Genomic DNA, 12191 nt, shown 5'->3' with positions numbered 1-12191 from the left:
TTCTGTTCATTTAGATGATGATGAGGAGGAGTTAATTATTGAAAGTGCTTGTGATAAAATTTTGAAAAACAAATGTGTTTGTGATTCAGTTGTTAATTTTAACACTACAGACAATTCATTTTGTATTTAATGGTATATCTTGATTTGAGTTCCTATTGTCTTTAATAAAAAAAAACTTAGATTATTTTTTCTAAATTACTAGATTAATGTACTATACAATGATATTTTTTTGATATGTTACTGTTATTTTATATTAAGGTTAATAAAAAAAACTGATAAAATAAAAGTGTATGGTAACTTATCAGTGCATTTCTGTAAAATTAAACCTTCCTAACAAACTATTAGTGTCTTTATGTAATTTTAGGAAATGTGATGAAATTCTAATCAACAAAATTCAAATTTTTTAATGACTGATTTGATCATCTATAAATTCTCTAATAATATGTCACGTAATGTTTTACAGCACCATTATTTATTAAAGAAAACTTGTTGAAAATTAAATACATAAATTATATAGTTACTAGTTATTAATTACATAAATTCATATATGTGGTACTGTAAAAATCCGAAGTCTGGTAACTCTTTGGTAAAAGTCTGGATTTACTGGTAATTTCTAAGAGTTACCAGACTTTGGAATTTTACAGTAACACGTATTGAAACAAAAATGATATTGAAGGAAAGTGAATCAAAAAGTAAAATAAAGACAAGCTAATAAAGATATTAATTAAACAGTAAATTTACTAATGTTTTGTTTATTTGGAATAGGAAAATACGGATTTAAGACGGCAGCTAGTACTACTACAGCAGCAGTTAGAAGAGCGAGATCACACTATTCGTCTTCTACAACAGCAAATGGTAAGAAGATATTAATGAAAAGTTTTAAGAATTAATGTGAAATTAAAATTTTTTAATAAAAAAAAAATAATAATTTTGTAGACAAAATACACAAAAATTCCTGGTAGTGAAAAAGATGATGAAGTGTGTAATGCAGCTACACAGACAGAAAGGGTGAGGAAAGTATTATTTAAAAAACTTAATTCCTAAGGTTTTCATCTTTAAATTTGAATTATAATCCTTTATAAACATATATGTATATAAAAGTTCACAATGTATCCCACTATTATAAGCTTCTCAAATTAACTTTTATAAGTTTACATATATGAAAGATGTAAATTAATAGTTAATTCTACATAGCTATTTGTAAAGATATTTGTATTTCTTTTTAAAAGATTAAGGATTACATACAAGGATTAGATTAAGGAAGCACATACTCTCTTGTAATTTCTTTCTGTAAGATTATATTTAATTTAATTTTTTAAGCTTACATAAGCCATTAAAAAGTTATAGTATCAGATAAAAAGTAAACATTTTTGTTTAAAGTTTATTGTTGATATGAATTATCGTGTTTTTTCAATTTTAATGTGCACCTTTTTTTCTGATCCCTTTTGGGTGTCCATTAGAATTAGGCACAAAGTTAATGCAGCTTCATTTGCATTTAATGCTCTTCATTTTGCTTGGCAATTTACATGCATTATGACATTGGTATAAACATGGTACGTACGTCTCCCACTATTTTGATTTTGGAATAGTTTGGTGGTTGTTTGAACTACAGCTAATCCTTTATCAGCTAAACCCTAAATCAATGCACTTGACTAGTAATAATTAACCTTTTTCTCTCTAACAGTCACATCTCTCTCTCCTATCATTTCTGTATTTTACTATTACCAATATTTATTCATTTACTTAATTATTTAAGTTATTCATATTTTGATATTTTCATATACAATATACTCTATAAACATTTAATAAAAATTAACTAATCACTTATAGCTGTTTTTTAATTAATTGTTTTTCATGAAAAGGAAAAATAAAGCAAAACAAAAGATAAAACTGAGCTGAACCAAAAGTGCTGATTTTTGACTAATGTTGTTTTATTTTTATTTGTGCTTTCCCTCGGTAATGAAACTGGTTTTATGATAACCTCAGTAAGATTTTATAAGGTTTTTAGTTCAAGCTCAGCCAAAAGTAAAAAACATATATAAACAAAGAAACAAGATATTTCTCTACACTGGAGATCCTCATATATAAAAATTATATTTGTATCATTCAAAAAGAAATGAGCCGGGGGCCTAGGAACAGAAACCCTTACCTATATGTTAGAAGTATTGGCCCTGGCTGTTGAGGCACTTGTCCCACTGTGACACAAGGTGGTGAATGGCTGTCTCGTAAAAGTCCCGGGGCTGTGTTGCCAACCAGTTCCGAACATACTGCTGGACGAGGTGAATTGTTTGCCCCTCACTCGGCTTGTACCGTCACTCAGCAGTCCTGGGTAACGACTCCATTAACCAGCTGGACAATGTCATCGGTAATGCGGTGTGATGTTCCTGACCGTGCATCATCGGCTAACGATATCCTTCCAACCCTAACAACACCAGACCTCCCTTCCCTGAAGCGCTTGTGCCACGCCTTGACCCTTGCAAGAGACATGCAGTGTTCACCAAACACTTGTGACATTCTTCAATGAATGTCCGTTCCGCCTACTTCTTCCGCTGTCAGAAAATGAACAACACTTCTTTGCTCTTCTTTTGATGCCTCTATTTCACTGTTTCACTGTTTCGCTGTTTACAACATGACTGACCGCAGTGGATGATTGACGCATGCTTCTGCTAGCTTTGTACTCACGTGGTATGCACCCGTGACCCTCTAGCGGTGGGCTATGATCTTCTGTGCTGTTGTCGGAACCACACATTCTTACATATGCAATGATATTACAATTCTGTCGTCTGTTTTCACATTCCAGTCTCCAGCTCGTTTCTTTTTGAATGATCCTCATAATATTCTGTATATACTATATATTTAACACCATTTATTAAATGCTCATAGATTATTTACTGAAGAAAAAAAATCCTAAAATATACTGTGAACCCTAACACATACAATCTGACTCAACAGTAGTAATAAAACTGCTAGATTAAGGGTAAAATTCTCTAAATTAGCAACTGTGTTATTACCATATAGATAAATGCAAGGTGATTCCACTTACTGTATAAACGAAAATACCATGTAACTGTTCATTGACACAGCAATGCAGTGTGAAATAAGCTTGCACATGTAAGAGACTTATAAGTGAAGCAAAGTGTTTCAAAAATACAAAAACAAGTGATTTTCTTATTTCTATGCAAAATGAGGTGCTCATCAGATCTCTGGAACATTGCAATTTGAAAATTCAAACAAGAACTTGTGTAAAGTTTGATCAAAAAGTTTACGTTTACAGTTCTGTAACTCTTATGATACAGTTAATATAATTATTTCCATTTTTGTGTTGAATTTAAGATAGAAAACTTTTTTAATTTGATAAAAAGCAATTAATGTTTAATGGATAGGCATATTTAAAAATTCAAATTGAAACATTATACTTACAATATTTGATTTATTTCTGTTAAGTTATCAGATTTAAAATCTACAAACTTAAAAGATAATTATTAAAAAAAAAAATTTAAACTTAAAACTGTATGAGAAAACATTTGATAAATTTTCTGTGGCCATAAATAGTTATTAAACTAACACTTCTATCATATCTTGGTACTCTTGATCTTGTGATATTTTGGTACAAGAATCTTCTAACAGAAATTTTTTGTGCAATATTGTGCAATAATTATTTCATTGACTGCTAAGTTGTTTTTGCATTATAAGATTAATAATTATAATTTTAACTGATTATTTTTTAAAAATTTGAATTTTAAATCTTTGAAGAAAACTATTCTAGAGAAATTATTAAAGATACTTAACATTAAACAGAAATATTTTAAATTTAACAATTTAAATTAAGTCAAAATTAAGTACTGTAATTGAAACACCAATAGAATTAAAATAATTAAATAATTTGAAGTTTTTATAATAATGTAGTGTAATGATTTAAAATTAAATGAAATATTTTATTATTAATTTGTCCAGTTCCTTATAAGTTGGGCACACTGTAAATGTATACTTTATACTTGATGAGCTTATTAATGAGCTTTGATCCAAAATATTAAAGAATTTCATTTTTCAGCGTAATAAAATTTTAATATTTTAAAAGGATATTAAAGCTCAGTTACTTCCAAAACGTATATATTTTGGAATAATTAAAACAACAACAAACGTATATATTTTGGAATAATTAAAACACAGTTGTCATTATATTTTTAGTATATCTTATAGCAAAAATATCTTTCAAATTTTTATTTTTATATTTCTGATTAAAAAAATATACCATATTTTTCTTATGTCATGATCATATCAGTATGTAAATATAATTTATAAACTATATTGAACAAACAAACTTATTATTAAATTTCAAGCTTTTGCTAATTAATCTTGTTAATGAATACAATTTTTTGAAAAAAATTCCATATACTTCAGATGTTTTTATTATATTATAATAAACTAAGTTGAAAAGAGAATCTCTAGAAAACATTGTTACTATGATTTAACAAGATTAATTTCTAAATTGGAGTATAAAAGGATCCTGCACAATTTTTATGGTTTTTGGCCCTTGTTGATATTAGCTGAAATTTAGTATATTATAATTCGTCACTAATTGATTAAAAATCTCAATGGGCATGAAGCTTGAAAATTATTAGTGTTTTTGCTAGAGCCATTTGAAATGGATATTTTATTATTTGGGTAATTATTCAAATCAGTCTTTTTGATTTTGACATTGAGAGATTTTTAGATAAAAAAAAAAAGGTGATTCACTCGTAAATATCATAATTTTTTGAGCATATATGAAGGAATCACATACATTAAAGCATTATTTAGTTATATGTTCATAAGAGTGGTGTGTTCTATAAAAATGTTAAGTATAATTACTCAAGTTGAAAAAATTTGTTAGCATTTACTTGTTTGACAGATTTTTATAGTAATGAGAAATACCAAATTTTGTAATAACAAACATATGATACTAATTTCAAATTGTAGTGTTTTTTTACATATTTTAATGGTTATGTAAGTTATTTTTCTTGTATTACATATTATATAAAAAGTTCATTTTAGAAAAGAGATGGAAGACTGCTTCTTTAAAGTAACCAAACTTATTGAATTAGCAAAAACATTCTTGGCTCTTCTTGAGTTTTTATTATTTCTTGTAAGAATTTAAGAAATTTCTATAGAACATAGTATCAATGCCTACTTTTACACAATCAAATGCTTACATTAAATTGAAAGAAGCAGTTTTTGGTCTCTTTCGTACATTAAATTCCACAAAATTTAGCACAAATCTCTTTCATATTGTATGAAAGAGATTGATGCCAAGTTTTGTGGAATTTAAAAAAGTGTATATTAATTTTGGAAAAGTATAAAATAAAATTTTGTGAAAAACTAATTATTTCTAGTCAAAAATTGTTCAGAAATATCACATAAACAACGTTTTCACTTTCCAGCTAAATTATTTAATGTTTTGAAAACATCTGTGTGATTATTTTTTTTTTAATTATTATTTTCCACTTTAGTTTTTCTTCTTTCATACAAAAATTGTTTCTATATTTGTAAAGGTATTGATTAGAAATTAACGATTCCTTTTTCTTGAATTGATAACATTTCCATAAGCACAACAATGTTATGCATTGTTTAAAGTTAATTTGAAAATAAGATGTGTACATTAGAAAATATGGTAGTTTTTATAACAATTTACTAAAATTTTAGGTTTTTATTTATTTATAATTAAGGCTGCATAAAATATTCTGGAACAATATAAAGCATGTTTTAAGTTATCAGTTAGAAAAATCCAGACACATTTCAGGCATACTGAAATGACCTTAGACTTAGATCTTGTTTGAAAATATGTGAGCATATTTGAGGTTTCAAGCATACATGAATAATATGAACATATTTTTGGAAGATGTTCAGAATATACAAACTTTAAAATACTATTTTAGTGAATTAAGTTGTTGAAATTAATTTTAAATCAAACAAGAACTTTCAAATTAAGAGGTGGTCTGCATCTGCATCTAACAAAGGAGCACCTAACCTTTTAAAGGGTTTCTCAAGAAGTATTTTAAGTAGAAGATTTTCAATCAAAATGTGTGAGTATTTAGATCAAGATGTGTTTAGAGTAAGAGTATTTAGAGATGCAAGTATGTCTTGATACACTTGTATCTGTAAATACGCTGATGAAGTATACAATGATACAATTGAGAAGATAAGACATCCAAATGTTCTTGTCTTTATTAGGCTGCTTTGACAAAACTACAAACTATAAAGACAACTTCATTGTTTTAATTGTAGTTGTCACCAGAAGTAAAAGGTTTTAAGCCATTTTTGATATTTTTGGGTCTAATGAAAGACTATACACATTTAAGTAGTAATGAAAACATGTGATATCTATCAAAACAATATTCTTTATGAAAACTCTTACTTTTGGTCACCAATGGTACTGAACAATACTAAAAGTTGGTTATATTTTGGATAATAAGATGCAAAATATTTCTAAAAATAACTTTCGTTATGTGTTTGGCACTTTCAATGAACTTTAGTTGCTGATAATATTCAAAAGAACTTTTCTGTTGCTGATAACTATGACAGAAATTGCAAGCAAGTTCTGGAAAAAACTCATTGACAAGAGTTTACATATAGAGAAATTTTTGTTGATATTTCTCTTCTACTGGAACTGGTTTTAATAAGATTGGACATGGATCAAGGCTATTAATTTTCATGCCAAACATTACAAAAAGTTCTATAAATTTTTGAAAGTAAAGGATGAGGAAAGTTTAAGTCATTGAAAATCTTATCAGTTTAACAGATATCAATTTTTACACATAATCAGCTTATTTATGTTTACTTAAATTTATCTTTTTTAGTGGACATAAAGTTTGAAACTCACTGCTTGACAATTAAAAATGTATTCAATGCAATGGATACTGTTCAAACTTATTTACAAGATCAGAAAGGACTTTTTTGCAAAATTTACTCAAGTTACAATAAAAATTTTGGTCTCAAAAGTGTTTGTAATATTTTGAACTGCTTTAATGATGAACATGTTTTTCTCAATATTGATTTTGACAATTGAACAAAATAGTTTTATATTTGCTTGACTGTTGTCAGTAGAAATGGAGAGATCTTTTTTACAGTAAAAAGCAATACTGAAAGATGATTGTTTGAGCTATAATCTTGATAATTTTTACAAATATATTGTCACACATCATAACTGAGAGATTCAAAAATAAAAGATTAATATGAGAGTGTTTTCAGCATTTCATCAAGCATAATATGTTCATAAAGCGAGTTTATTTAAATATATTTTTGCAGTCTTATTTATAATTTATTTTAGAAAAGATGATTAAAGTTAGAAATTTGTCTGCAAATTTTCCAAATAAATTCCCAAATGTAAACACTATTGATTAAATTTTTTTTTTTTTTTTATATAATTTAAGTCTCGATTATGGACAAACAACTTGTCACAAGAATTATCGGCGGATGATGCTTCAAACGGAACATTAGTAAGGTGAGATTGTTGCTCTGAATTATGCAGTTTGTTAGAAAGAAAACAGTGTTTTGTTTGCCTGTTTTCATGTCTCAAAATTTAATATCTTAAATGTTTGATTGTGCAAAATTGCTTGTGAAAGTTTTGTGATAACTATAGCTTAATGTATACCTACAGTTTGAATAATGCTGTTAAAAAATTACTTATAAAATTAAAAAATTTCTCAAATATTTGAAAATTATACAGAAATTAAATAATTATTGACAATTTAATTATATTCTGTAAAAATTTTGAATTTTATATTGGTATACTTTAAAAGAAATTGGACTTAAATGAAAATTATTTGCATGATCGAAATTATTTTATTGTGATTTTTTAATTGATAGTAACTATATTTCATTTTATGCAAATTCCTGGACATCAGTTTCCGGATCGGCAAGGTAGGAATCTTTTGTTTTTTTCCCTTATACTATCAAAAATATTGAGACTCACTGCATGCTTGTTTGTCAGGCATTGATTGCACGTTACACATTTATTCAAATAGAATATCAAATGACGAAACATTATCAAACATGGTTATTTTTTTATATACAAATAATTTTGTAATTGCTTACTTATGATTGTCCATAATTGAGATTTGTTACTTATTGTTTGCTTAAATATTGAATATTATGCATATTTAGTTGTTTTGTTTTGCTAACATTTTACAGATATTAAAAATTTTACAAAGTATCAGTGTTTGCTTTTTATGTTAAATGTTGTAATTTTAATGAAGTATTTTGCATATGACATTATTGTTTTGTGCATGTTGAATATTTTGTTTAATATTTTACATTTTATATTAATTTTAATGCAGTTGATTCTTCAAACATCTTAATTTGGCTAACAAAATTTATAACAAATTGGAGAAATTACAATATCTTTTTCTAAATGCACCAAATTTTCTCTACTCTTTAACTTTTTGCATATTGTGCATTTTCTTCTGAAACTTGATTATCATGATTATTAATCATACTGAGTGATTCAGAAGTTTACTTGTGAGAAATAGATTTGGTGTCACTGTGAGCCAACCATCTAGAACACATATTTAAATGTTATCCCTTGAATCCATAGTGAAGTGCCTTGCCAGCATCAACGAATCTACTACTTGTGAGTAATGTTTACATTGGGTCACCATAGACATGTATTGTTTGCTATTAAAACTATATTAAGCATCTGTCTAATCAGCTATAGATATTAGTCTGCATCCATTTAAATGCCATTAACCCATTTTTTTAGCTACTCCATATTATACCAAGACAAAAAACTGCTGTTAAGTTATCATTGATTAATTTTTGTAAATGATATTTTAAAAATTTAATAATTATTTATTCAATATATATAAAAGTAATATTATGTATATAAAGAATTATTATACAAGTTGTAACACGGAGAAGAAGAAAATTGCAAAATGATATGAAACACCAGGGACAGTTCCTAATATTAGATGAGTATTCTGTTTGGATTTTAAATAGTAAAACTTCTGTTGAATATTTAAAAAAAAAAAAAAAATGAATGAATGAATTGTTAATAAAATGACAATTAACTGTACCGTACATCATGATATGTTAATTTTGTGTCCATTGAAAGGAAGTGTGCAATAAACAAAATTAAGAAAGTAAAACTTTTAATATTCAGCCAGAAAAAAAAATTATAAGATCCTGATTTGTGGTAATAAGCCACATGCTGGATTCAAGGGGGAAAATTTATTTTAACTTATGGATTTCATGTCTATTCTACTCAAGTACATTCAAAAACTAAAAAATTACATAAAATATGATGCAAGAACAGCTATTAAATAAATGTGAGAAGTGAGAATTTATTAATATAACATTCTGTATGTTCCGGATGGGGACTCAGCATCTGTATCATTTACACAACCTTCTCTTAAGGTGTGTAAATGTTTTTTACAATAAACCTATTTTTAGATCTTGAATGAAGGCCAACATATTCTTGAATTCTTAAGATGCGTAAAATCTCAAAAACAAACGAAAACTCCTCTAATTCACTAAAGTCTTAATTTAACATTTAGAAGTTTTGTCTTTAAATACATCATTACTTGAGAATTGAGTCTAAAGACTTTAAATGTATTTATTTAGTTTTAAATTAAGACTTGTTTGATTAAATTAGCAGTGTTTTTATTTTTGAGACTTTGTAAATATTTTTAATGAGTAGGAACTGAGTACGCATCATTTGGTTCCAGTTGAAACAAAATGTGTTTTGTATTTAGGTTTTGGTTCTTTTTAGCTTGAATATCATTTTTATATACACACGCACAAACACAAACACACACACACACACACACACACACACTGGAGATTATATGATATTAATTTTCTCTTTCTCTCTACAAGAATGAAACATAATAGAAAAACTGTTTTACTGGAGCATAAAAATTGGAAGCAACTTAAGTATGAGTTCTTTTATAGTTTTGTCTATTTTCAGATAATGCTTAAATATATCACTGTGACATGAACACATTATGAATTAAAATTTTTTTAAAGAACTAAAAGATGAGATTAAAATCGGTAATTAGGCATTAAATTTGCAGAAGACTATCTAGTTACATATATACTGTTGTTATAAAATATGGGTTGGCAGAAACTCTGGGGAACCTAGTCTTAACTACTACCAACAGTACCAAAGTTTTGGTATCCTATAGCAGTAGGTGGCATATGTTGCATATTTGAACATCAAACTGCATGTTACAGCACCTAGTATATGTTTTCTTGGCAGGCATGACTTTGAATATACCACTTAAGCTCCTTTTGCTATTGGATACCAAACTTTGATATTATTGAAAGTAGTGAAGACTAGTCTAATTCACAAAATAACACCTTTTACCTATAGCTGAGATAATTTTTATTGAGAAAAACTAACGTTTTCGGCTAAAACGTTAGTTTTTCTCAATAAAAATTATCTCAGTTATAGGTAAAAGGTGTTATTTTGTGAATTAGACTAATTATTGGCTGAGCTAGTATCTGTTTTAAGTGAAGACTAGTCTCAGATCTTCATTTACCATGAATAATTTTATTGAGACATCCTTGTCTCTACTGACAAGCCAACCAACTAATTCCATTTTAGACCTGGCTTACTTGTAATGGGCAAATTGCAGCTGACCACAACTGTTAATGTACTGATACTGGTCCCACATTAAAAATCAACCTCAATTTAAAAAAAATATATATATATATAATACATGGTCCAACAAGGAAGTATGACTTTTTCAGAATAATTGTACAGTTATTTATGAAAATAAAATTTAATTTTTTAAATAGAAACAGAAATGTATGCTATTAATACTGTAAAAAAACAAAGGAAAAAATTTTTGTTGAATCACTTGGATTTCTTTGTATGAGGGCATCAGTATTTTGTGGTTTCTTGATAAACACTTAAAAACTAAAGTAGCCTCATAAAAAATAATCACATGCCAAAAGGTTGGTGATTTAGCTAGTCACTGAATGTCCCCATGTAGAGAAATAAGTTGCCAGGAAACATTTGTCAAAGTTTATTCGTTGAATCTCTCATTGTATGGGCAGTTGCCTTGTCTTATTGAAACTGTATTGTTTGATGGTTTATGTCGTACCTTTGCAGCTTTGGCAAAATGAAATTGTGCAACATCACAACAATGTTGTGAAGTTATTGTTAGTGGTAGCTCACTAGTGGCCAAGTGGATAAAACCACTGAACACTGGTAGTTGGTCTTGAGTTTATGCCTCACCAACATGCTGGCCACTTAGTTTTTTTTTCTTCAAGTTTCCTTCATATTAGTAATAGCTAAATAAGGCCAGTTTCCCATAGAAAGTCCTCCCAGGAGGCATTCCTCTTGTCAGATTGCCTGTGTGTTGCATTGCTATAAACAAATAAATGAACTAACTTCTGTTATTGTTTGTCCCCTTGCCTCAAAGAGTAAGGGCCAGTTACACTGAACTTGGTTAACTCATACTATAGAGTTACACATCTGCTATGAATGGGATTGGATTGCTGTTGATGGAGTTGCTGAAGATTTGTTGATGACCAATAACAGAAATTCTTTTTGTTAATGCATCTGAAGACACAAAAATGAACCTCATCATAAATCATCACCACAACATTATCCCTTAAAATTTCCAGCTTTCCTTTGGTTCATGAAATCATTTTGCTATAGCTCTTGGACAGCCATGATCTTGTATGGACGATAATTTAGATCTAAATGTAAAATTCTTTAAACTAACCTTTCAACATCTGCAGAGCATGAACATGTCTTACCATTGAATGATGAGGGCTATTATTCACTTGTGAAAACATTGAATTGGTGAGACAAGTCCAAACAGTTCATTCATGAGCTTTCCATGGCACTGCCGAACCTATCATTTGCAGGTTTTTCATCTACTTCAGAATACTGTTCTGGCTTGGAAATATGCCATAATGCCCAATATTAAAATGAGTTTGAAACTTCTGCTGAGTGAGTTACTGAATCACTATTTTTTAAAAATATTTCAACAACAAAAGCACAATGCACAACTCCATTTTATTACTGAGAAATCGCATCACCTGACAAAAGCTACAAACTGTTTCCATGGTGATAGGCACTCCAAGGAGATGTAACATCTGCTTTGGTGCCTATCACCATGAAAAGTCATACATAATCCTAGAAATGCCATACATTCCTGTTGGACTCTGTATAAAATTTTGAATTTTAAATATTTGCTTAT

At 28.1% G+C, this 12191-nt stretch overlaps 2 protein-coding genes across 4 annotated transcripts in view; one reads left to right on the top strand and one right to left on the bottom strand.

The window, feature by feature from the left end:
• The window catches only part of LOC136976092 (S-adenosylmethionine synthase-like), a 274541-nt gene that overhangs the window by 120977 nt on the left and 141373 nt on the right, over positions 1 to 12191 (bottom strand). The window lies entirely within an intron of this gene.
• The window catches only part of LOC136976088 (serine-rich adhesin for platelets), a 73667-nt gene that overhangs the window by 55032 nt on the left and 6444 nt on the right, over positions 1 to 12191 (top strand). The window contains exons 7-10 of one of the 3 annotated variants that reach the window (XM_067271293.1): positions 766 to 855; positions 937 to 1008; positions 7410 to 7480; positions 7846 to 7899. In XM_067271293.1, the coding sequence (XP_067127394.1) occupies positions 766 to 855; positions 937 to 1008; positions 7410 to 7480; positions 7846 to 7899 (287 nt within the window). The remainder of the gene's footprint in view (positions 1 to 765; positions 856 to 936; positions 1009 to 7409; positions 7481 to 7845; positions 7900 to 12191) is intronic. The other 2 variants (XM_067271294.1, XM_067271295.1) reach the window with 2 other exon arrangements.

This window comes from Centruroides vittatus, unplaced genomic scaffold, assembly GCF_030686945.1.
Source record: "Centruroides vittatus isolate TY-2023 unplaced genomic scaffold, ASM3068694v2 contig_393, whole genome shotgun sequence".
Classification (NCBI taxonomy): domain Eukaryota; kingdom Metazoa; phylum Arthropoda; class Arachnida; order Scorpiones; family Buthidae; genus Centruroides; species Centruroides vittatus.
The sequence above is the reverse complement of the archived record's forward strand: the minus strand, read 5'-3'. Positions and strand labels throughout refer to the sequence as shown.